Here is a 27,973-nt window from a genome sequence, read left to right as displayed (position 1 = left end):
CCATCTGTTGTTCTCCTCTGCCATAGCCCCAAAGGGGAAAAGGGGAAGAAACGAGGAAGATAAAATGGGTTTTAGAGAATATGAAAGTTACTTACTTTAGTGGTTTTTACGTTTTCAGAAGGTTTGCGCTTACTTCAATCTTTGTTTTATTTATTATTATTTTCAGTTGACAAGTATGAAATACCACATGTAAAGAAAAGTTCTAATTCCAAAATGTTAGTAATCATTCACCTTATTAATAGGAAATCATACTCGGGAATCACATTAGGAATAGCAATAGGAAATCATATCATTACCAATGTTACTATGAAACTGTGGAAAATCTGAGACTAAGGCACTTACAGAGAAAAAATATGCCAATATTTAATTTAAATAATTAGTAGAAATTTGTAATGCACAAAGAGCATGGGGCAGAGGAGGTGCAGAAGGTCAGCATCCACCAAGCTGCTGCAGGTCAACAGGATCGCTAAGGAACAGCTCCTTTTCAACCCTGACCCGCAATAAGGGCTGGAAGTTGCCTCTACACATTTGTGGCCATCATTTCCATCACACCTTGAGCCCCTTCCCCCCCTTTAGCATGTTCCTGTGTGGTGCTGTGGGAGAGTCACAAGCACAGCATGCCCGCAGGGACCAGGCTCCCCGTGGCTGCATCCTTCCTCCAGGACAGTAGCACCCCAGAACTTGCACCAGGGGCAGCCCTGAAGGCCCTGCTGCCCAAGGCACATCTCAAGACGCACACTATAAGCAAGCTTGATGTTTACATAGGCTCATGTACCATCATGGTGTTATTTACATGGAACTAATAGTACATAAGTCATGCTTATTTTGAAGGCAAAACAAATAAGCCTCCACAGGCTGGCTGTTAGGGCAGATCAATATAGCAGCGTGCAACTGGGGGCTGGGTTCTTTCCTTGGAAATCAGTCTGTGTATATGTTCTGTGCAGTAACAAATTTATTACAGAACCAAAACCTTAAAAAAGAAACACACAGAATGCTTCATCCCTTAATATTATAATTTACATAAGCTGTCAGTTGCCAAAGACACTACTTGTTTAGAGCCTCCAGTATTTCTAAAACACAGTTTCAGTAGGCCAGAAGACTGCAAGAAACTCTACAGAGCGAGGCAAGAAGACAGGGTTATTGTTCTGTTTGTTCTTATCCTGAGTGCAGGACAGGAGATGTTCTGGACACAGGTGACATTAGTGCTGCCCTGAGGACACCACCCACAGGTGTCCCCAGTTCCTGCCAGTGGGAGCCCAGGCAGCACAGGTCTACTGGGACAAGGGGCTAAAGATGCCCACACGTACTGCCAGGATAAAGGGTGGGATGGGACACAGTTCAGCGGTGGTTTTGGCAGGGTTAGGTTGACGTTTGGACTTGATGATATTAAAGGTCCCTTCCAACCTAGATGACTCTATGATTCTATGGTGGTTATTTAACAGGGTTGCTCAGCAAAAATCATATTAATTCTGGTGTCTCATTGTTTACCCATTTTTATTATTAATAATTTACTAAATTCAGTTTTGAGAGGAAAACTAGGGCTCTCAAGCCTTGAAGAGGCTTAGGCTTTTTCAGCAAACATGAAAATTACATGACGAGATAGAGGCTGTGGCAGAGAGCAAATGCGATAGAGCTCGGCAATTAAGCGAAGGTAAACGCGCCCAGGGGCCAGACACCAGGAGCACCTCTTTTACACAGTTAGGGAGATGACGGAGCAAAAAGGAATCTTGACATTTGATCTCCAGACATCTGTCCCCTTTGAAATCCCATATTACATTAGATTAATTCTATCACCCGCAGTCCTACAATGACTTGATATATGTTTTCTATCTCTTAAGACAAAAATTAGGAGGAAATAATACCAAAACAGTAAATGTTGCTAGTAAAGTCACAGCAGTGTCAACCTTGTTACATGGCTGGTAAATTTGGGCAAACCAGTAGAAATTCTTGTGTTTCGGTGACCTTTTGTTTTTTTAATTAGAAAATTATTATTATTAATACCTAGTGGATGAATACCCAAACAATTAACATCTTGCACTTATGAACTGTAGTATCTTTGTATAACACACCAGTAAATTTTTCAATCACTTCCTGGTTTTTCACACTGTTTAAAAACAAAAACAAAAAAAGGCCAGTTAATGCTAGAGAGGGAAGAACAGTTTTGAATATCTCAGTGCTCCATTTTGGTTTGGGGGATTTTATTTTGTTTTTTTACTCGGTTGTATTCAGTTCCTTAACACCCAAAAAGTGCTAAAATAATAACTAAACCCCACAACCTCTGGAGCATAGTTCATGAACACTACATATTTCAAGATGCTGCATTAGTTTTAAATCACTCTGATAACAGATTTCCAGTTCTGATCCTACTTAGCACAGGCTCACAAGCTTTTCTATGGGGTTCCAAAGAGCAGCCCTTTCAGTTTTAATACAGCTGTGGGCTTTGATTTTAAGATGACTAAGTGGTGCTCCAGATGATGAAAGGTGGGGGGGGTGCTGCTTCCAAGGTTTTTTTGTTTGGCTTTACCCTTTTTCTCTTATACTGGTCTGGCAACAGCAACTTGCCTTTGAGACGTGAAATTTAAATCATTCCAGTAATTTCCACTGTAAAATTGGCCACTGAAAAATAACCAATGAAAAATAAGTGTTTTCAATTACTTTAAGACAAGGGGCCTTTTAGCTTCGCTACAGCTTTCGCGTGTTCACTGCCTTCCTGTCTGGGCATTATCAAAGTTAGAGATTTTGATTTTAACATACAAATGCTCCTAAATGGCTGAGGTCCACACACAGCTCCAAAATCTGACTCCTCACTCCGATTACACATTTCTCTGCTTTGCAGGTACGTGACTTCTCAGGCCTCCTGAAAAAGAGCAGCAGACCCATGTACATCATCTACTTATCCTCCTAAGACTATTGCCCTCTTACTGATATAAAACAAGGCCAGCGAGGGACACTATAAAAACAACCAATTTGTTTTCCAGTCATTGCTTCAATGCACACGCGCTGCCCTGATCCTCTGTTTTTAGAGTCTTTATATTTGTCATTTCTTAGCATCACTTCTCATTTCGTAAGTCAGACCTGTGGTTGACTTGTAATCAATACTACATAAGCATACGGGCGAGTTTAGATGAGTCGGTGCTAAGGGCAGGAGACAGACCTTAGAATTTATCTTCAAGCTTCTGAGCTTTTAAGGCATTTACATCAAACTTCATTCTCGCCACTCAAAGCAATGAATTCAAGTTCCACATCCAAATTCCCACTGGAATTACTTCCTATGGTTACAGCTCTGACTCTGTACCTCATTGCCTCAAATTTGCTTGTTCTCCTATGTGATTTCAAAGAAATAAGTTAACATAACATGTGCTTTGGATTTCTGCATTACCTGCTTATGCTACAAACACTTTGACGAAAGGGTGAGCTCTTGCTGTGCACTTTTGTGTATATATATATATAGATATTTGTACTAAGTTCATAAAAATAGTATTCTGTACATCTCTGGACATTCTGTGTGCTCATGTATCTAACTTAAGTAGTTACATAGGTACATTTGTTTACTCCTATAAGTACATATGTAAGTACTTATACGAGTAAGCAAATAGTACTCCTGTTACCAGGAGACTGGTAAACGGTACAAATAAGTACTAAAATCTGCTGGTTTGTTATTGTTACAAAGTGGGGTATCCTCAGCAAACACTCCAGAGTGTAAAAAAGAAGCCAGTATTTCCAAACCAGGGAGGATTCTTCAGTGAAAAAGCGGTGACTGAGAGTGGTTCCAGGGCCAGAGGGTGCTGGGTCACTGCCTTAACCAAGGAGCCAGGAGACTAGTGATGTGAAAGCACCTGTGTCACAGAGGCCCCAAATAATTTCTATGGGATAGGCTCCAGTGGAATGTTTTCCATTCTGCAATTGCTTACAGCCTATCCCATAGAAATTATGTACTTACTCAGCTTTAACTGCTGAACTTTCACCAAGTAGCTTTCTCCAAACTCACATCCTTTCATCTTACAGATGTGGGTGTTGTCATGTCCTGTCTGATACATGGTGATGTCCGTAGGTGAGGAAAACTCACTTCTGCGTGGGTTCAGAGCCTCATGCAAAAGTCCCGAGAAGGACAGACTAGAGGTGACATCATTATCAGCATTGCCAAAGTCCACTCACAGACATGAAATGTTTGTTGGGCAGCTATATATGAATCCAAAGAGCCATCCATCTTCCTCCAGTAGTTATCCAGACTCAAGTTAATCATCTCATGACATAATTCAAAAAGAAAATGTCACACAAATTATGCCTCTGTGACTTGTGTCCTCCTCTGCCATCTACTCTTTTGCCCCAGTCTACACCATTGCTGGAACACTTGCAAAACTCACCTACGTTGTCAGTGAAACACCTGCTCATAACAAATGGAAGCCCAAAACACTTAACAGGGCATCTACTGAAGAAGAAGGGTTAGGAAAGAATAACTAGTTTCTAGACAGAAAAAAAAAGTAAAGAAAAGTCAATCAAAGGAAACCCCAGAAAAGATGGTAGGAAAGGAAAGCAAATAAAAGACCTGACATATTAAATAGGAACAAAAATAATGCTGCTCTTGGTCATCTTGGGACCTAGTAATTACATCGATTTTGAAATACTTTGAAAAGTGCTGTGGAAATACACACAGCAAACCGGATCACAGTTGACAAGAAAAGCCATTTTGTTTTATTGCTTTCAAGCCAGCCAAATTCATGTCATCTGTGAAATGTTTATCACCCAGGGCAAGGACAGCAATTCATCCTGCAGATTTATGTTTACAAGCATTTTGGAACAAATGTTCCTATTTGAACACCCATATGAACCATAAGCATCCAATATGTTTGGATCACTACATTCAGTTGTTGTTAGCAGATCTTTAACTTTCTGAACAATGTTTTACCAAACCAACGTGGCACTACTATATATCCTGCAGGAACAGGGCACAGAGCATATGTGACAACTCTTCCACATATGCACCAGGAAGTGCTTCTTTCCACCTACATGAAACCACAGGTCTATTTCTTTTAATTCATAAAAGCAAGTGGCATCCATCTATTTTTGGCATTTATATGATTGCTGGAGTATTTGAGTCCCTCACCCTTTAATATATCTATTCATCCACCCCGCAGATGCACAGCTGTCAGCAGCATAAGGTGGTTTTATAAAATTTCAGGAACTGAACACAACGCTTCCAGTTCTACTAACCCACATCGTTTCTAAATTTAAATATGCTTCCCTGGCCTCCGAACATGTAAAGTACCAACTTAAAACACAGAACAGGGAGAGTTTATATCAAAAGTGCTGAACATCACTCACTGCAATAGATAGTTATTAATGCTACTATTTTACAAAATAGATTTACAAAAAAGATAGAGGTAAAATGTGTAACAGCACTAACCCTTTACTGAAAAGCAGTACTTGAAAGTAAAAATATCATCAAAAACCCTACTGGTACCTGATATCATCATGTAAACTTAATTCTTGGGTAGAATTGAAAAGCAGCCTAACAGGTGCCGAAGTCTGCCTTTCAGCTTTCCTTCTGGATCACTACTCACTTGGAGAGATCAACTCCTGGACAAGGAATAACTTGACCCTGGCTCTGAAACTTCACAGTTTAGAAATCCCAATACCAACGGACAACCATAATCTCCAAGACAACACACGCTGCAGAAACAGAATGATAGGTCACCTCCAAAGGACTTTATTCCATCTTGCAGGAAACTCGAGTGACTTAAAAGTCTGTATTTATTTACAACTGCAAGAATTGTAATGAACAGAAATATGAAAGAATTATTCAATTTAAACCTAGTAAAGACAGCATCATGAAGTAACTGCATTCCTAATTTACAGAGAAAAAGATAGATATAAATAGAAGATGGCTTATTATTAGAAATATGGTTAGTATTAACTAATTTTATACCTTATACGTAACATCAACAGTAAATATTGCAGATGCAGATTTACAGACAGATTTTCCTACAAGTTATAGGCTTCAATAGCTTTCTCTGCAAATTGCTACGGTGTTGGGTTTTTTCTTTAATTTTTAAGAAAAACATTTCATTTTTAAATTAATAACATCAACCTTCAGGTCATCTTAGACATTGTGATTTCTTAAATATAAATGATTACATGTCTAAACTGTTCATTCACATTTACTTACTAGCAACTGAATAATGATTCTACAAGCCTTACAAAATTGAAGCCATTAATAAGGAATCTTAAAAGTTAACTTAATCCATATGACTTTGAAACTTTCTTGTTAGGTTGTATTTTTTTTATTACTATTTTTTCCTGACATTAATCCATAAATATATTCATAGCAGAGACAGCTGCTTCCTCTGCCAGGATTGTCATAACAAAAAGGCAATCATGTGCAAGAAAACTTCTACTCCCCAGTAGGATTAGGCAGCAAGTTTGGATCAAGAGAGCATCTCGATTACCCTGCCTGACCCTTTAAACATAATCTCAAATATGTAATTCATATTGAAATAGGACAGCACTTAAATAAAACGGCCAGAGAAAAGCCCTGCCTCAAAGTTTTCTTTCTTGCAATCAAAGCAACAAATCTTTTGTAAGTAGGTAAAGAGGATACCTGCACAATTGGCTTCACAGTGCATTTCTCCCATCCTTCTCAGTCACTCTCCTGAGAGCGCTGCTTGCCTAACTTATTGCCAAGAGCTTGCTGCTTATACCCCCCCACTCCCCCCCGCCTACAAATTAACCCTTAATTATACTTTCCAGCTGCTCCACAAGAAGCAAGAGAGCCACATCTTTGAAAAGGAATGTGAGCTGAAGGCAGAGAGCTAAAATCCAAACAAAAACCCTACCATCACCAACACCCCCCCCCAAACCGGTTCAGAGCCCCCTTATTCAGTGACTGATTCCACTTGACCTCCCTTGCAGCCATCAGCTTCCTTATAAGACTGTTTGTAAAAGCAGGACCTAATCAATAGCTGATGCTGCATATGACCTGAGCTTAAGCATAAATTAAATACAAAATAAAGCAGGTTCAAGGGTGAAACTCCTGTACAGGGCTACTGAGGGGTCACAAAAAAAGGAAGAAGGAAGAAGAAAAAAAAAGAAAAAAATAATCAATCTCATTTCTAAAGCTAATTTTCACACCAGAAAGATCTATTTCCCACCACACATCATGACGAGCAATTTTGAATGTGTATGAAAAAGACTAATGTTTTGCTGCACTGAGAAGCAGACTGGATGCGGTGATTCGTATGTTGTGCACCTGGAAATGCAGCAAGAACTGCTTACGGGGATCTTAATGCAAACCATATGCCTTAAATCTTGTGTACCACGTCACAGTTTTATATAGCTCATTAGCTTATCTTCTTAAATGAGTTAAATTCTGGATTTGGGTTTTTTTTTTGGAAAAGCATCATTCTATATTTCAGTATTAACTGTCATGACTTATAAGCAACTTCTGATTGACAGGATATCAAGGCAGAATTATATATGGAAATAATCTTGATCATTCTTGAAAGTCTCACGTTCCATCAAAAGAACAATTGAGAAATCCTCACTTTCCCTAGTAAAACAAGAGAAAGGAAGAAGAATTCTAGTTGTGAGAATAGAAGCCGTGTATGTATATTATCACAGCGATACTGTACTACTGTTCAATGATTTGGAAAAATAACTCCAAAAAGAGCTCTAAAAAAAACCACAAAAGACTGGAGCAGAGGTTACTTCCACATGAAGATAGAATTCTCTCATTAGTTTCTTTGACATTTATGGGACTACCAAAGGCTAAACAAAAGCAAAATTAGATCCCACAGGCTTTTGGTAGTAAAAAAAGTAGAGGAAAATGATATTCGGTAGCAGAAATCAGCTGTACAAATGAGACCATCATCTAATGGCCCTTTGCAACGCTGCCATCTCACATTCGCCCTATGACACCCGGTCTTAAACAAAAGCATTTTTATTCTTGCCTGCCTCAAAGCTATTTTAGTAAAGCCATTCTCTGATTAACACCTAGATAATCAACTTTACAGAGATATTTGAGTGCCTGAGGATTCCCTCTGTGCTTCACTTAGGGTTAGATCCTTATTTTACACTGGAAGAAAACATTGCAGATCCAAGCACAAACAGTATTTTTTAAAATAAAAGAAATTAGCATCTTCCATAGGATCTTCTTAATATCCATGTAGGATTCACATGATCTGAGCTTCTTTTGAGGAAATTTTCGAATGATGCAGCAATTTAGCTGTTTAAAAGGAATGTATAACATCCCTTGCTGTATAAACACAGTGAACAAATGTTCATATAAAACCAATTTATGATGAAAAGACTGTAAAATACAATTATACCATTACAATTTAATTCTTTTTTCTTCCAAAAATGTTTTCCTTTCAAAGCATAACAATTCTGGATTGAACTGAACTGCAGGTGGCTTCGTTTTCCTACAGCCCGTTTATCTCATGGAGCCACCCAACTGCAAGACAGCGAAGCCATAGAACAGGCTGAATAAGAAACATAATCATTCCCTTCTGTGTTCTAAATATGGCAAGAAACTACACAGGCTTTGTCGTCATCATTGTTTTAAATACCCGGTTCCGTTCTTGCCCCACAAGCTGCAGCCGAGTTGAGGGCTGACAATAGCCAAGCCACGGCCTTGCTGAGGTGGGGTCAAGAAGGGGAGACATCCATCTTATCTTGTGGTCAAGAAAGAGCAGTGCAGGAAATCTAGTCCCCCAATCAATTACTGAAATTAATTTTTGAGCCTAAGCCACTGCCTTCTGGAGAAAACAAGAATCCGTCTACTTACCTGTTTTGCACCAGTGTTTTCATCGTTTTTTTTTAATAAAGTTAGATTAAAAATAATAATAGTGTTATCCAGAAAAACTGATGCAGTGTTAACTAAGAACCGAGGAAAGGTACCTTAAAAGATACAACAAATCCAGGAATATTGATGTCTATTTACAAAATGAAATATCAAAACTTAATCCCAGCTAAATGGTAAAACAACCTGAGACTCCAGAGACCCACAGCATCTCTGCCAATGGCCGAAAAGCACCTTTGCTCTTCTGAAGTGACAGTGAGCAGCAGGTCAGCATCCCCTGCAGATCCCTTCACTGGAGGACCATCTCTCTTTTGCACAGAACTGGTCCTGCCTGATATATCCCGTGGCCAAGCCTGGCATTGCCATGGAACGAGGAGGCACTGCCCAGCTCCTGCTCTCCTGCCAAAAGACCCTTTTTCTCACTAACTTTAAAGCCATGCATTGCACGGACTGAAGAGCCAAGCTGAAACGCAGGGGGAGAGGAGAAAAAGAGAAAAAAAGAGAGTGAAAAACAAAAAACAACAACAAAAAAAAGATGACAAGCTATGGTTTTAACTTTGTCCAGCTGGAAAGGTCAAGAGGAGAAGGCAAACTTTGTTCTGCTGGTGGATAGTATTTACAACCCCCACTTATTCATGGAGTCTGCACTAAAATGATATTGCTATGCTGTTTTGGCTAGAGACTGCACACGCTGACCCCTCCGTGCCCAGCACAGCACCGGAATAATTCCATACAAAAGGTTTGCATTAAATGTAATGAAGCAAATGACAAAATCAATAAACCTGGAATGGTGTGGCTATCATAAAAATGATGTAAATTCAGAGTTCACAGTGGTTATGAAGCTATTTAGAATTATAATTAAAACCAGTACTATTTTTTTTTCAGAATAAAAGCTCCTTTTGACAATCACAGATGAGCACCACAGGAAATTTTCAACAAATGTATTCAAAATTAAGGTATGGCACACAAAGACAGCACAAATTATCCAAAGATAAACGGTAGGCATAGGTTAGCCTAAAAACATACGAAATAAAGAAAATTTGATTTTCGTACTTGTCCAACTGATGTCACATCCCATTTTAATCAAGTTTTATATCAAAAGGACAGTAAGAATACCACATAGCCTGTTTTTAAATCACGGCATTTTCTGGAGTTTGTTTCTGTCAAAGAGACTTTTAAGACTATTAAAACAGAAAAGGTCCAAATCTGCTATTCATTACTCTCTGTACAACAGTGGAGCTTCAGCATGGGTGCTGCATCTAAATTTATCTATGCTTTATCAGGATAAAAGAATAATAAGCCCAGAAAGCATCGAGCAGAGCTCATGGAAATAAGTAAGGTGTAATCTTACTTATTAAGGTATGTAACCCCTGGAAATATCAATAGTCACCCTGACTTCTTGTAGCAGATTTCAAACCCCAGATAACGGATCTGGGTTTAATTTAGGGTGAGGTTTCCCTTTGTCAAGCTCTGGACATAGAATCACAGAATGGTTAGAGTTGGAAGGGACCTTAAAGATCATCAAGTTCCAACCCCCCTGCCATGGGCAGGGACACCTCCACTAGAGCAGGTTGCTCAAAGCCCCATCCAGCCTGGCCTTAAACACTTCCAGGGATGGGGCATCCACAACTTCCCTGGGCAACCTGTTCAAGTGCTTCACCACCCCCACAGGAAAGAATTTTCTCCTAATACCTAATCTAAATCTCCCCTCTTCCAATTTAAAACCATTACCCCTTGTCCTGACATGGAGCTTTGTAGCCTCGTTTAATAATTTACACTGACATCACGTTTAGGCAAGTGAGTTCCATACAACTTAAATCTCTAGATTCCCAAAACTGATTTTTAAACTCATTTCCACCTAATCAAACAAAAAATTCACTACAAATTTTAAAAGTGACCATCAAGCCTGGGGTTCTCACACCCAGATACTGAACTTTTTCAGCCTCCTGTGCAAACTGTTCACATCGCCGTGTCAGAAATGCTGTTTTCCTGATGGGAATGACACGTCCATGTCACTCTTCAAAACCCCCACTGATGACCAACTGACAGAGCTGCATTGCTAATGGCTAGAGAAGAACCCCTCTTAGGCAGGAGAAGGCAATAAATTATGCAAAATAGAAAGGACAGGGAAGATCAGAACAGAATTTGAAGTAGGTGCAAAGGATGACTTAGGCCTATATGGTACACCTCATCTTTCTTGTCGTCAGCATTAGGATTTTACCATAACAACAAGGAAAGCGCAGACTTTAAATGGCATTTGAAATACATTTCTAGAGAAGGAAAAAACAATTGGTATTTATGCTCATCTTATGTCTACAGGAAATATTTAGAAATCTATGGTTTGCCCAAAAATTGATACTGAAAACAAAGTATATAGCAGTGGATATATTGAATACAGAAACTGGGTAAACCAAAATTATGTATAATCTTATTATGGGGGCAGTCAGCTCTGATCCGCATCAGAAAAATGAGAATTATAAAAATATTAAATGCCACCGTACATACTTCCTTCCACTACTAAATACTGCTGGCTTATGTACTTCTGTTTTATAGGTAGAGCACACTTAAGAGATATTTCAGCTTTTATTTATCTGACATTTTACTCAGGGGAAAGCAACCTTTACAGTGAGGAAATCTGTTTCTCAGGAGTGATGGTTCGGCTCTTAACGAGTTGTCGGTGACAGATCCCTTGTGGTTAGTCGAGCCCACAACTACGGGCATCCATGAAACAAATATTTCCTGAAATGCAACTGGACAGGAGAACAGAGCAGACATCCACTCTACTTAACACAGATGTTTTCATTTAAAAAAAAAAAAATCAGCCGTGCATTTTCAATCTGTGAAATCAATCTCAAGTGAAGTACAAGTGGTAGTTTAGCACATTCAATAGATTTAAGACCATTCTGTCCTGGTTAGTCCACCTGGTGTTTTATTTATTAGCGAGGGACATGGAAAGGGGATTACATAAACCAAAATGTCTTTAAAAAATGCAAGTATAGTCTAATCACACTACCAAATAAGACATACATTTGAATACTTCATGAAATGGTTCTGGAGTTTTCCAGTATTTATCACGTGTGTTGCAGAATTTGCAGGTTATTAGTCTGCACATGTTTCTGCCATTGCTGCTTGATGCATTTGGGACCATCCCAAGTTGTTCAGGAATAAAGCAAGGAAGCAGCATTCCCTTTACCAGCTCTTCTCATAAAATACAGGAATATCCTGCAGGTTGGGATCAAACGCTGCAGTTCGATATGTGAATAACTGACATAACACTACTGCAGAGCATTTGCAAAACTGTGCTATCAAGACTGAACTTAGCTCACTGGCCAGCAAGAGTACAGCTGAACCAGCATCTTTTAGCATCAGTGGACAATGCAAAAACCACATAAAACTCTCTTCCCAAGAAGGTAATTTTGAATAATGACTACTCCTTATGATGCTAAAAGAGATATATGCAGACGTTTCAGGGTTGTAATGACACTTGAAAAACACAGTATTTCTTGACAACTACAACAAACTGGTAGAGAGCCCAGCTATTCAGAAGGCATTGCCTATGCGTACCATACTCTAGAAAAACGCAGAATTAACTCCTTATTCAACACACTCTTCTCCAGCCATCCTGCACAAGGCTATTCTGCAAGGGAAGGAATATAGGGGAAGCCTTCCCTATAGACAGGGCATGCACCCTTGTGCCCAAGGTGCTGCACTTGTACATACTGCCAGGAAGCATAGACAGTGTAGGCATTGCCTACTCTTCCCGCTGCAGCACACCTAAAAAGAGAAAAGGCTATGCCTGTTCACTGTAGGCAGAGGAGAAACTGTGATTCAAAGGATGCAGTTTCTGAATGAAAATTAAAGTTTTAATCTCGACATTGCTAACAGGTTTACTCTTGGCTACCGCTGCAGCAGCTGCAATGTTCCTGATGGAAACGGACAGGGTGAACAGTCAGGCACCTTCAGCTGGAGGCTAACAAAACTGCAATTCCTCCCGTCCAGAGGTCAGGCTACACAGCATTTAGCTTTCTACTATAAGACAGACAAGAGAAGTTATTTAGAAAGATCAGGGTAGGTAGATTTTAAAGGTTAGTGATTTAGAACTGAGTAAGGTAGAAGAGAGAAAAGCAAAGGGATGATATATGCCAAACTGCCCTCAGACAGCATGGCCAGCAGCAGTTCCCCAAGCAAAACAGGGACGGATGGACAGACAGACAGTCCCTGCAGAGGGGGGCCATAGTCATGGCAAGAGTTTGCAAGAGGCAAACAAAGCAACCAACCTCTGTGTCCCTTGGCACACCGGCCCTTTGCATGAGGCCAGCTGAAGATGTGAAGAAATAAACATTACTGTATCACAAAATGTCCACTGCTAAGACTCAGACTCTCCGCCTGGTTAGCTTTCCATATCTCACCTTAAATGCAATCTGCATTGTGTAGGGAACATGCATGTGCATTTCAATCAATCATATCTTTTTAATGAGTTAATTGTGAAATATAGGGTTTTTGCATTTATTACAAGAGAGAGAACAGATGGCAAAAGCTCAAACTAATATATTCTTAAAATTAACTTACGCTGCAGGTGATGTTTTTCCAAAGAAGGTGGTAAGTTGGTAATGAGTTATTTGAATGTTATAATAAGGCTGCATTACAACGGAATTTCTAGGAAAGCAAATGTGATGGCCACAGAGATCTCTCTTGAATTCATTATGGTCACTATCACAATGAATACAAATTACAGGAGACAGAAAGGAATACACTGTTGGAATACACTGAGTGCAGCGTGAATTTACAAATAAGGAGGAGGAAAATTATTTACAATTTTTTAAGGCTGAAGTAATATGATCTTTTCACCCCCTAACGCATGCAAAAGGCTTGTCTCTAACAAGTATTTTCAAATAGTTGACTGTTTCAATACCTCTGACCTGTTTTGCCAGCTCTGAAAACACTCAAAAATACCAGCTGAGATCAAAGCAACAAATCTGTTCCATCATAGAAATTTATCCTTTCTTTAAATGTTCATGTATTCACATTGAAAATATACCGCGCCTTTCATGCATATCATAAAATACAGACATATATTGTTCAGTCTATTGAAAAACACATAAGCAAATACACAAGCCAACATGTGATAATCAATTCTCCTCTAGCCATTTCATTGCTTTTATTTGAGGCCAACCACTGACTTCAGTAGACTTATTCCAGATTTTACACCAAACCAGTGGAAAATTTGGCCAACTGTTTATCCTGCTCCTTTGTTTTATTTCACAGCAAACTGCAATAGTAACACTGAATACTGTACATAAATGTCAAGAACCTAACGCCAGGAATTTCAGCGGGCTCCAGATAATGTCTTCCCTTGAGAACCCAGATTAAAGGAGTTAACTTTTCTAGTGTAACATTCCATTAAGATATACTACATATTTATGTACAGCAAATAATTCACAATCACTTGCTTTATTTCTGCTAGTGAAATGGCTACACACAAATCAATCACTATTTCCTTGGATTTATTCATTATTTTAACTTGACAGGTATGTTTAATTATTTCTATTCTATGGCCGAATGGCAAAAATTACAAATATGCTCTGCAGTGCTGGTTGTGATGAATAAAAAACTGACATAGGAACATTTTTACATTCTGTGTCTGTGAATGCAAAATACCTCTCAACGTAAAGAGCAAGTTCAGCTTCTTCCAAAAACCTGAATGTGCAATCTAAATGTTTAATTTTTGTAAAAGTCACAAGGATCGATGCTAATAGTAGATGCATGCAGAAAAAGTAAGAGTATCTTCCAGGAAAAGCCATTTAACAAATAGGAAACTGAAACTAATAGTCACAAAAATATTTTACACTACTCGCACAGCTTTGATTTTTCACATTGCATAGGTAATGTAACCACTAGGAAAATAAATGTGTACTGACTTGCAGAAGTTTTAAATCTAACATGTGCACTGATGTATTCCTGCATTATTATTTTTTTTTAAATCTAAATGCTTAATTTCTTCCTCCAAAGGAACCTTTAGAGCTATAAAAAAGGATATTACCTACAATTTCCTAAGTGGCCCCAGGATGCAAGGAAAGCAGCTTGCAGGTTAGTAATAGGAGCTATTATCTTATACGTGGCTGAGAAATATTTAGAGAAATGCAATGAGCCTGTATTATCATGACAGATGAACCTGTTAGCTTGTGTTTTCTGCATCCACATTCTACAAAATTCTATCTTCTAGTCAAAGCCTGCAAGAGGAAAAAGACAGAAGCTGAACATGCACAAAACTGAGTTCCAGTAAATCAAGAACAAGAAATGGCAGCAACTCCTCACAGAAAAAGCAGTAGCTGTGTGATTTCATGTGGCTCTAGCTCTGTGTGGTGTTCAAACGGGGTGTCTGCACTGTCAGGTGGGCTCCCCCTGCTCTGCTGCTCTCTCGTTCTCCCCATGCATCTGCATACATAATCCACATTTTCCTTTCAGTGAATCATTTAGTTTCCTTGGCTGGGAGATGTTGATGTGAAAGAGAGGACCACGCACAGCAGAGCTTGAACCCTACAGATAGTATGGACATGGGCCGGTTCCTACTGCTGGGCCCTGACACCAGCCCTGCTCCTTGCTGTGGGTCACAGAGGCTGCATGGACATTGACACTGACACCAAGTCTGTGCGCTCTGTATACGGGAGATGTACATTTGCACTGTCACTGCTTACACAAGTAGCTTTTCCTTCACCCTGAAAGGTGCAAGATAGGAATGGGTGACAAAGGATCAAAGGCTTAGGGAAACACACAAAGAGAGTCTTGTCATTTTAGTCTCAGACAGATCTCTGCTTGCTGGTGTCTCGGGCTATTGATTTTCCTTACCGCAATGCTGCAAAACAAAGGAAGGAACTTGTGTCAAGAGACAGCAAAATGAAACATGGCGGCAACTTGCCAGGAAGAGTATTTCTTTGAAACCTGTCCTGTGCATTTCTTACGGAGGAATGATCCCTGCAAGACAACAAGCCCTGATACCTCCGAGAATCACATTCCTACAACGCTTTGCGATCCCCACGCAGCTCGATTGGTCGTGTTCAGCTTCACAGTCCTGAAAAGAACCCAGCGAGAGGAAGAGGGGGGAGCACACTGCCAAGAACCACAAGCAACACCTTAAAGGAACAGTTGCTGCTCTTATGGCATCTTTGAGTCAACCTCTGCATATTCCTATTTGGCAATGTGGCTGCCCTCAGTAAGGTGGGCAGGGCAGGCTAATTCAAGAGAAACTGCAGGAATGCCTCACCAGAGAAACGCTCACCGGAATGCCAGGGTGTGATACGAGCAGTGTGAACGTGCAGAAATCTAAGAAGCTGCTCCATACAGTTTTATGATGGAAGGCCACGGCTGACAGCACTGAGCTAGCCCAAAGCTCAACAAGACCCAAAGCCACATACTTTAGTTCTTGGAATAAATGCGCTTACTTGGGGCTAGATTCCTGCAAGAAACATTTCCTGTTCTCTAAGTAATAAGTAACAGAAATTGAATACAGGTGCGCACTGCAAGCTGGCCCTCTCTTGCCCTTGCTTGTTCAAGTCTTTTAGGACCACTAAGTAGCATTTATGCATCTATTCTGCAATATGTTCAAAATGACAGTTTACACCAAATTCCCATGTAAGTTCACTATTGGTAATGGACATTAGGCGTTCATGAAACTTTCTAAAAGCTGTATAACTATTTTTATATTTTAATTAGAAATAGACTTACTAACTTACTCTTTATGTGCAGCTTCTTGCTTTGATTTTATAGTCAAACAGCAGAAAACACTTCATATGAAAATAATTCACACAACAAAACTCCCACCCCTTGGGAGTTTCAAAACCTCATCTTGCCAGCCTCTGCTTTGGCTTTGTCTTGTGCAAAAATGTTGGCCTCCCTGACATTTAAACACTTCTTTAGCACAGCCCTTACATGAGCCCATTTTCCAGGGCCCACTGCCCTGCTCAGAGAATGACAACAGAAGGCTTATACCATTTAAAAAGAAAGGCATTGTGAAAAATACCCTGAAACACTGCTTTCTATAACACGTTTGTTTTTTCCCCCCCCCCATGATCTTACTATTTGTTTTCTTTTAAAATAACCAAAAACATTATCAGTACCAAGCCAGCTCTTCAGTCTTAGTGCTAGATGGACATCACCAAAGACTTCCATCACTCATCACATGCAGCAGCACCTCTTCCCTTAAATACAGGAAATATTTTTTTTACACCAGTATGCTCCAACTGGATACAGCCTGCCACTTGGTGTTGCTTATTGATATGGCCATGCTGAGATAGGTCAGTTCTCACAGGGTTTCCAAATGGCACCCACTGTAATTTATATTAAGCCCTTAGGCTTTGCATTTTGGAGCCTGTATCCAAAAGGAATTCATGCCTTGGCTTAGTCTATTACATCAACTTCTCTGCATTTTTCCTGAGGGAAGCTTTCCAAGCTGCTGTTAAAGACAGCATTAATCTGGAGACTTTCACGTGATCTAGCACTTGCTGTGTCCCTATTGTAACAGCTAAGAGTTATTATTTTTGCCATGACATTTGGACACTTTATGTAGAAACTGGAAGAATTTGAGGCCATGTTAAATGTCAAGGCATGAAAACAGAGACATTTCCATGCCAGCCTTGCCCTATATGAATTTTAAAGATAAATTGGAAAGGGTTGGAGAGCGTGGGAGAATATGTAACTCTATTTCTTATGTCTAAAAGTCTCCACAATCCCTCAAAAACATACTTTATAAGGTGAAAGAGCTCTGAGATAGTACAATAAATGTGCAAAGTGATAACCATAGAAACGGCCAACCCTGCTGCTATCACGTTAGCACATATGTGTCAGAGAGTCACCAAGTGACTGGCAGTGCAGGTGTTCAAACAGCTGAATGGCACTGAAAGGCGAAGGCTCATTCTCCTCTCGGTACTTGAACACTCGCGCTTATTGGCATGGTCATCTCTGTGACTCAGAAGGGAGCAATTTGGCTGCAAAACCTAGACTGAGAATGGGAATTGGCATGCTCAAGCCTACTGCTTAAAGCTTTAAGAGCTTTAAATATTAACTTGGTTCAACTTGCATCACACCCTTACAGTTATTGCTGCAGAAATTCTAATGTGTTTCCAGCAACAAGTTGGCTCAAGATCTTGTCATATTTTTCTCAGCAACTCATAGGCCACTGCTCTGTATCCAGAAGCCATCACTTGATCTAACAAACCACCTTGGACACAAAATTTGTCCATTCTTTATCAAGAAAAAATGGCTATAGATCTGAGTGAAAAGCCTCCTTCTCCTGCTATTTATCTAAACAATCAGTACTTGTGGCTCATGTCAGCAAATCTATTAATTAGACTACTAAGCTTTGTACTCCTGCTGAGCCAGAGGTTGGACTAGGTGATCTCCAGAGGTCACTTCCAAACAGAATTATTTTATGATTGTGATAACTTCAGTATTCCTGAAAGACAGGAACAGTGCCCACAGGGAAGCACTTGTGACAATGTCTTTTACAGCAAAATCATAGATACTGCCTATCTCGACAGTCACAATTTTTTGTTAAAGCTTTAGATGCCAACATCTATACCTGTAAGCACTCCAGTCAGCCATCCCTTGATACCAGCTCACATAAGGTGAGACTCTGCTTCCTTCTGCACTGAGATTGAGTGCAAAAATCAAAGAACACCTGTGATTTTTCTGACAGTTTGCCAGAGGTGCAATCAACTCTGAATGCAAACTTTGCTATTTAAATGAAGTTAGCCAACTAACAGTGAATTATAGCTGGGAAAGTTAGATTTTCTGAAACAAAACACCATCTGTTGTTCCTCTAGATTACACAACGTAGGTAAAGCTCATGCCAACATGGCAAAAAAGTCATGCTTCTGTCTAAAGTCCCCAAACATTTTCCCACTATAAACTATATTCCCTAGTATTTTCCTATGTCTTAAAAACTAGACCTGCTCGCACAGGTCCTCCGACGCTCCTCCCCTGAAGATCAATATTAGAGTACAGGCTTAGAAGAGTTTAACTGGCTCCTCCAGATGCATTTGTTCAGACTGACGTTCAAGTAAAAAAGGCTTCCTACCTGAAAAGCTAAAGTGACTGTTTAATATACACGAAGTAACAAACTATCAAAAAACACAAGCTTAGTATGCTGAATACCTGCAGAAATAGCTGTAAATAATACATGATGTGTAAAAGTCTTCACATTCTATCCAAAAATCTCCCCAAAGGAACCTCGCACAGCACTCAGAGGGAGCAGGAGGCACCTCACAGCGTTGCTCCTGTGCCCATGTTTTCCAGTTTGGGGGAAGTCCTGCTTCAATCTTTTGCAGTATTGTCTCCCTTGCATAAACCCAGTGATGAGAGATTCCCTGCAACGCAGCACCACCAGAGAAAGTACAAGAACTGTGTTTTGCCCTTGGATGCAAACATGGCCATGCTCTAACTCAGGTTGACTGCCCTTAACAGTTTTCATGCTGCCTATAAAAAAAAAAAATTAGGCTGGACGCTAAAGAGGTTGTTCATTGGAGCAAGAAATAAAAACAGAGCACAGTTATGCTGCAAGTCTGTTCGTAGAAAAGTGCTGCTTCTTAGATCTACTTCAGCTGATTCTTCTACTAAATAAACCAAAAAAATCCACAGTATTTATGCTATGCTGACAATATTTAACATGGTGGGATGTCAGATCTCAGCTACTGGTGTGGTAACACAGTGCTAATACTAATGGCTCTGAAATGGTTCTGAGAGTGGCTGCAAGTTTCCTCAGGAAATCCCAACTCTCTGCCAACTTGTTGGCTGTTATTTCCTTTTTCAATTCACCTTGTGTTGACTCTAATGATACCAATGATGTGTTAGTGCGTGGGTGTGCACAAAAATGCATTTCTGCTATGTAGCATATAAGCAGCCTCTAGCAGTGCTGGAAATATAGAGATGAAAGTCTTTATTTACACATATTTCAGACTGTATTTTATAGAAAATAGCTAGGACTGACTAGCTTCATTAGCACAAACAGCAAAACTTGCTTTTCTCTCTTTAATGGCTTTTAAACATTATTTTAAATTTCAATACAGACTGTCAAAACATGCACAGTTAATTTTCCATGTTAAGTTTTTATTTTCTGATATCTGTGGCTTAACAACTGTGCCTGTGTGCCACATTTTGCCATATTTACTTCCCACCCAAGTGGTGGGACAGAAAATTTAATTTAAGTGAAATATTTCAATTTCACCCCCAACCTCTACCAGTTCGTTTCTTATGAATATCTTGCTTCAAGGCTTAGACCATGATTTCACTGGATTTTGCAGGACAATATTGCAGGGAGGGGTAAAGCCTCTAAGTATACTTTTTCCTTTGCTCCAAACTTCCCCAGGTGTGTTGCACACAGTGTACTTGCAGACCAAAGCTGCACTTAAGGTGCTTGGGAATAACCTGCTGCACACAGCAGGGTCCACAGCTCCCTTTTGTGTTGCACAGAGCAAACCACACGGTACTCAAACAAATCGTAACAGCCAGACGTAACCTAAGGAGAATGTTTTTCACCACAAATATTAATGAAGTTGTCACTTACAAGTTCTTCACATCAATGATTCCTCGAAAGGCCTTTCTAGGGATTCCTTTTATCTGGTTTTCACTCAGGTCTCTGAAAAAGGGAAGAGAAAAGAAATATACATTGTATTAACAAAGAGACCACATTTCTCAAATCTACATGAGATAATGGAAGATAAACATGCTTGGAAAAGTAGGTGTTTCTGGATTTGTTACACCAAACAATGTTTTCAATTTTCTTTATCTCCTCTAGAGGTCTGTGGCATGAGTTGAAATGACTCTCCAATGAAACCCACCAGAATTCATGATATAAATGACAGAACTTCCAGAAAACATCACTCAAACATCACTGGCACAATGCCATGATTCGCTGTCAGAGTACCTGCAGACAACTCTTAAGCCTTGAAATTGCAACCCTGTGGTGTAAATGCCATTTCCTCACCATGCTCCTGTTGTTTACCGACTGCAAAAATACTTGGCTTCCCCCACTCAGATTACAGGCCCTGATTTGAAATTAATATTCAGGAAAAACATGACAATCTTCCTCCTGTGAGTTTTGTAAATTTACAGTGAAAAGACCTTGATCCATTGCATTAAAAAAATCCACTGCATTGTGTATCAATGGAAAAAACAGAATTTTAACATTGTTTAAAAAAACCCCAAACAACAACATGACAGCAATTCAAAACATCTTTCTAGTACTTAAAACATTACAAAATGTTTCAATTTAAATCATTACATCTGCACTGTGAGTGCAGGTGCAGCAATGAGCACTGCAGGTTACTGTTTTCTGTTACACAACCTAAGCTCAGTTGCTTTTTCCCTTTGATGCACTATAAATATTTCTACTAGGATTTTCCAAGTACACAATCCTCTATAGCAGTGCCAATGAAGGCAGAAAGTAGGGCATTGGGAATGGGAGGGAAAAGGACACACAATCAGAAAGTTGGGATGTTTTCAGGCTAAGGAAAAGCAGCACTCACAATGGTTGCTTTGCTGGTGCTCCGTCAGCATGGAAAAGAGGGAGTGATTTCACTCTGGTGTAGGGTGCAAAGTAGGGGGAAGAGAGAAGTGTCAGAAGATGAAAGGAAGGCAAAAGAGTGGGAAAGAAAAATGGAAGAAATAAGCAAACAGAGGAAATGGAAGGCAGAGGGGTGGCTGGAGAAAAGGACAAAGAAAGGTGATAGTACAGCACAGGATATTACACAGTGCATCATTTGGTGTGACTATGTCCCTATGTTATACAAGCCCAAGACTTTGCCCCGTTTTCAGACAGAAGCTCTGGCTTTCTAACGCTTATTAAGATGGAATGGCAGTCATCTGTACTCACCACCAGATACTCTTTTCTGTAAGTACATTTTGTGTTGCAGCAAGCCTCCTTTCTAGTCTCCACCAAATTGGCTTTATCAAATGAGAGGCCAGAAATCAGAGCCTGTCACAAAAGCCCACACTGACATTGTGGGTCAAGACGTGTCACACAGGGCTTTCTTCTGCTTTCCATCAGGCAGATAGAAAAAAAAAGGGGACTATGTCCTTGTCATGAGTCTAATTCAATTTATACCAGTCATGCAGTCTACACCAAATTCTCAAAGTAGCCACAATTGTCCATTCAGACTATCACAAACAAAAATGTGCTGCTGAATACAAGTCTCTTTTTCAAGCCAGATTAAAATTCTTTGTGACCTTCACAATTTGCTTAACACTGATCCACACCCTGACCCTTCCTTCACCTCCCTTTTCTTTTGCCAGCAACAAAATATTAGTTCTTTAAAGACAGACCTTCAACCCAGACAAATGATCAGGCAACCCGGACAGAGAGGAGTCGCAAGTAAAGTGTATTTCGGACCTACAAGAAGAAGTCTTATGCTGCAGACCTATTTCATGGCAGGGAGTCACTTAGGTGTGACAGCAAGGCACACCAGAACTACAGTCAATGGTAAAAGTGTGACAAATTGGCTTAGGAAGGAAAAAATTAGTATGATCTGAAAGCAAGAGACATGCAAAGAAGATAAAAAAGGGCTTGAAAAATTAGAACTGTGTGATCAAATATAACCACACTAAACCCACTGATACCTCAAGCTGCATTTGTCTGGCATTTCATTGTGCATTACTTCAAGCTAGGTTCAAAAATAAGTTAGGTTTTCACATTTTTTTTTCCTAATATTACTGTGGTCTAAAAGGTATAATTCATATTTTGGCTTTCTGCTTTGTCTTTATGCTCAGCTCTCACTTGCAGTCAGGCAAAACGAGGGACTGTAGGAAATTTATCCATTTTCCATGACAATCTTCTCGCAAATTGTATTAATTTTATTTTCCGTTTAGGCACTCTCCTCTATCTAACAATACTGCCTCTCTAAGTCTCCAGGATTGTGGACTGATTTCATAAATACCTCTAGTGGTTTGAAGAACTGACAGCCCGCATGGCATTAGTGACGCAGCACGGAAGAAAATTCACAACTGCATGCTTCATTTTCCATAACCGCCTTCTCACAATTCTCATCAGCCCTTTTTGAGCTGGTTAGGAATAGTGCTCATTTCTGCTTCCTAACACTCTGCCAAACTTGTCCTAAGCAAACACCAACCAGGCTCAGCCCATGCCCTTCACAAAATTTGTTCTAAGGGAGCAGGTGGCCCTAACAAGCAACTTGTCTATGTAGTTTATCTCAAAGTTTCAGCTTTTCATTCCCTACTGCTCACAACAGACATAATGGGAAACTCTCACTGACTCTATGTAAAATATATTTTAGTTATTAATAGTAACTGCAGAAAATAAACAAATGTGAAGCCAAAACAAAACCCTAAAAAAAAAAACAGACAAAAAAAAAGAATTGTAGTAGTCAAGAAAAAATAAACAATCAATCTGAAGAAAAATAAATGATGATTACTAACACATTTCCTATTTCTTACACAAAGGTTTCAAGCCATCTATTTCTGTAATGGAAGACAAGTCCAATGCCTGGGTGCATGATGGATCCTAGAGGATCCTGGGGGAAATCTGAAAAATTCTAGCTTTAGAGAAACATACATTTCCAAAAATGCTCACCCTAACAGACAATGTTAGAGAGCTCACCAAAAGAACTTGATCTAAGGACAAACTAAAACGTGCTAGGATGTCAGCAGCACCCTCCTTTACAGAGGTTCCTCTGTACAGAAAGCAGTGAGTTGAACAACAAAGGAAACATCTTCATTTGCATGCTGATCAAATAGATGTGTTGAGCTAAATTGATGTTTTTGGATTATTCTTCCTGTTATTTTGATAAATACAGGCAAGTTTCATCCAGTTCAACCTGCCACACGGCTTTCAAGCAGCGCGAATGGCACACAGATTCTGCAACCAGCCACTGCCCAGATAAAGTACAGTCTCTTTTGGAAGTGCCCCCCTGCCTCCTTCATACAGGGTTCCCATCTGATGGAAACACACTTGGAAAGGCCTCGGCAGCAGATCACAGAGGAACCAACTGGGAGAAAAGCACAGCAGGAGTTGATACTGGGTATGTTCAACCAACAGCTTCCCTCGCCAGCAGCATGCAGTGAACGCCCCTGAGGAAAGAGCACTCTCATTTCAGAGATGGGCAAACGGAGCCACAGAGATGGTGAAGGACTTAGATTTCAAGTTTGCCTAGATCAGAGGCACTGGGCTAACAAAACCTAGCAGCTGTGGCTCACGCACCCTCACAGCACAAAGACCACACGTTAGTCTATCCCAGACTCAAACAAGAGCTGGCACAAGTCAATAGATTCTTTTTTTAGTTTTTATTTGAATTCGGCTAAAATGCTTTGGACACAGATTAACTCCCTCTGCAAACATAATGTTGTTTTCCTGATCTTCAAATGTGAATTGCAAGAGCCCTACTGATAAAAGGATTGGAAAAGAAAAAAAAGCACCCAAAACTGCTGACATTTTCTAAGTGCCTCTGTAGGCTTTGCTACAATGCTGGGGTTTGGCTTCCTGCTTTAACACTGGGTATTACATCCTAAGTGAAATTTCAAGCATCTAAAATAACAGTAAGAGACATTAAGACTTTTCTTTTTTTTTTTTATAAATTTGCCAATGACAGAGCATAAATCAGTTAACTGGAACACAAACCATACGAACATTCATGAAATAAGAGTCTTTCCTTGAACTACAGATCTAAACCATTGAAATAGCTACTTTAATACAACTTGCAAAGTTACAGTGGTACTAAAAATAACATGTGTTATAGGAAAACCAAAAAATCAGCACTGATAGCATCATAGCTCATCTCTCTTTTCAAAAACAAACAAAACCCCCAAAACACCCTTTGAACATTTAACCAGTTATTTGCCAGATCTTTTTTGATATACAGATTCTAAAATTTAAAAAGACTATTTTTAAACAAAGAACTGCCTGAAAAGCAGCTTAAGAAATATTATGAACACTACTCCTTTATTATTTGTCCTGCTCAAATGAGCTAAAAGAAAGATCACTATTCAGTGTTATCCAATAGAGAACTAGACATGCCTTTAATGTCTAAAAAGTTTAATGCAAAGACTTAAAGAACTAGTCATCAAGAGCAAATGATGCACAGCCAAGCATGTATCTTTCCCAGTATGTTATTGTATGCTGATCCCATAATAAAACAGTAAACTCAGAGTTAACCATTGACACCTGGAACACCAGCTGACACTTCAGCTGAAGTGAAGGAAAAATCCAGAATAACTAACCTGATCCCTTCAAGTATCTTCTAGCTTATCCACAACTCAATTCCATCTTGGAATAAGAAAGGCGAGCTCACACACAGCTCTCTTTGTAGTGGCTGATACAAACCATAAGACAAACGTTGGCTGATTCAACTGTATAGGGGGCTTAAGAGTGCAAAATAACCAATTGTTTCCCATCAGCTCTTCCTGTCACAACGTTGGAAAATCTATGTTGGTCAGTTTTATTTTGCAAAGCAAGCAATGGAAAGGTATGAATACTGATTTTAAGAAAGTGTCAGCTGCCACCAGTGCTAAGAAATAAATACTTTGCCCACTAGCTTCACTCCAACTACAGAATGTGCAGCTGAGGAAAATGAAAATCAGTTAATCCATGTTGGTAGCTTGTTTACATCCTTTTACCAAATAGGATTTCTGGCTTAAAAACATTTCAGTCTTATGGATTTACCAAAATAAAATAAATAAAAAAATCCTGAGGTTTTGTGCATTAAAGTTTAGTGACTATTCTTCAACCCAACATTTCTTTACAACTGGACTAACACCAGACTGAACTACTCTGCAAAAGGTCACATACTTAACACAACCCGGTCACTGCAATTTGTCTCATTAGAATTAGTTTTAATTTGTACAGCATGTTACACATAAACTCTATCCTACACCCTTTTACTGAATTAAATAACACAATTAAGGAGTTAAAGAGTAACAGATGGGGAAAATTAGAGAGTATAATCCAAAAGAATAGGTATCTCTAAGTAATACATAATAAAAGATAAGCAAGCCAGTGAAGTGAGGAATGATACAAGTCAGCTTTTTCATGGAGCAAGAGCTGGAGGGAAGGTAACTTCCACAGACAGTGAAGAGAGAGGGCAAAGGGACCAATGCTTACTAAGGGAAGAGTTTGCAAGCCAAATGGCTAACATGCAAAGAGATAGAAAGACAAAGGAAACCCACAGGGGAAAAAAAAAGTTTACTCAATTATAACTGTAACAATTCCAGCACAGAATATTCAACAGTGTTTTCTTTTAACTAAAGGCTTGACATTCCCAAGGAAGCTTTGCTGTCTCACAGAGTTTCTTTTATAATCCACAACACCTTGCAATGCCTCAAACCCTGCTTAACCTCAGGCATGGCATAAACCAGGATCATGAAACCGGCAGCTGAGTGGCTGCGGCACAGATTCCCTTCTGACTGCTACAGTACCTTCTTGCCCATCCATACAATACCCCTTCAAAGAAGGGAGCAATATTACAGTTAATCTGGTCACGTCCTCCTATGCAGCTCCAGCCACGTATTCTCAGGAAGCAGTGCAGAACAGATGCAGACCTGTCTCCTCTGCAATAAGCATACACTTGCAAAGGCTGCTGGGCCTTAAAAGTGTATTAAGAAGCCTGAGCCAAGAGCGTGGTCACTTTCCTTGAGGTACGCAAGAAATAGATCCGAATTACTTGCACGGTAAATGCACCTGGAGGTATAGGTGCCAGTATGCACAGGCTCAAGGATGCAGTCATTGTAATCAGATGAAAACAGACTCTGTAAATATGTACAACCACATTTCTTTTAAACATCTTTGTACCACATTAAGCTGCCATTTAATTCATAGCAAAGAACAGAAGAGTTTTTCCTGCTCTGCCAAAATTGCATGGCAATTTCTTAACTGTTAAAAATAATATTCAACAGCTAAATACTATTCTTATCTAGGAGCTGTTGCCCTAGTATTTCCAAAACTGTTCAATATTAGGATTTTTCCTGATGTATAGATGCATGAACAAATAACTGTGTTAAGCTGTTGAGGACAATTCAGTAACTTTGTGCCTTGCAAATATGCAATATTTATTCAAGGTATTTATCATCTTCCAGGTGGGAAAAGCATTGACCAAATCAGCTCACTACACTAGTAACGAGAACAAGCTGTGACAAGTCTGACACTCACATCAGCACCTCTACACTCACGAGGGGCCTCACACTCAGCGAAGCAATGGCTTCTCCCTTGCCGTATGTTCAGTGTAAAAGATGGTATTTACCATAAAGTAGCAGTTATAGCTCTGTCTAAAAGGAAAAATGAGTAAGTCTTGTTGCCAATGGGCTACAAGACCTTAAGAACAATAGTATTGTATAGTGTTTACTCTGTGGAAACTTGGCATCACTACTGATTTTCTAAAAGGAAAAAAATTTCTTCCTGCTACTACTGCAATAAAAGTATAGATGTTGACAGCATCCAAGGTCTGCTGAACAAGAGCAAGTCCTACAGATGTTTTGTACCCTGAACAATGCAAGGTGATTGTGTTTTTGCTAAATATAATACAGCTGGCTCTTAATTCATGCCCTGGGAACCTGTTGAACCTGTTGTTGAACTTAGCTCAAAAATTCCCAATTAAACCAGTCCTCACTGCTTTCACACAGTCATGCACTACTGGCACAAGTACTACTGCTAAGCTTCCAGAAGATAAACACCACAATTTCTTTGTTGATCTGGTTTTACTGTGAGATGACAGATGCTAACTCTATGCTTCAACGTTCCCTCAAAGCTTCACATAGTCAAATTAACCCAAGTCACATCACACACTCTCATTACAAAGAGCAAGACTCTTGAACAGAGGCTGAGCTTAAAGACTGGGGAAGGGTGTTCGCTAAGCAATCAAAGAGGAAAAAGATCTCAGCAGTAGATAATTATTTTAACATCATCTTTCGCCTTCTCCAAAGCCAAATTAAAACCCATCTGTTAATAAAGACCCTTCAAGAGATCCTGCATGGACTTTGTGACAGACTCATGACTTCTGTCCTGACACAACCACAGGGATCACTCAGTACACGGCAAAGACTTTCTAAATGTTTAAAAGAACAGAGGATACACATTTGTGCATGCTTCATAAGAGGCTTTTTTAAATTTCCTAGTGTGAGAAACTAGACGTGAAAACAAACTTCAAACAAAAAACCAAACCCCACTCTATTTCACTAAATTAA

The 27,973-nt window shown here is 39.6% G+C and overlaps 1 protein-coding gene across 1 annotated transcript in view; it reads right to left on the bottom strand.

Moving 5' to 3' along the window:
- SLIT3 (slit guidance ligand 3) overlaps positions 1-27,973 on the bottom strand; it is a 519,985-nt gene that overhangs the window by 230,834 nt on the left and 261,178 nt on the right. Inside the window, exon 5 of the mRNA XM_074156582.1 lies at positions 20,355-20,426. Within this exon, the coding sequence (XP_074012683.1) occupies positions 20,355-20,426 (72 nt within the window). The remainder of the gene's footprint in view (positions 1-20,354; positions 20,427-27,973) is intronic.

This window comes from Numenius arquata, chromosome 11, assembly GCF_964106895.1.
Source record: "Numenius arquata chromosome 11, bNumArq3.hap1.1, whole genome shotgun sequence".
NCBI classification, from domain to species: domain Eukaryota; kingdom Metazoa; phylum Chordata; class Aves; order Charadriiformes; family Scolopacidae; genus Numenius; species Numenius arquata.
This window is presented reverse-complemented; position numbering and strand designations above follow the sequence as displayed.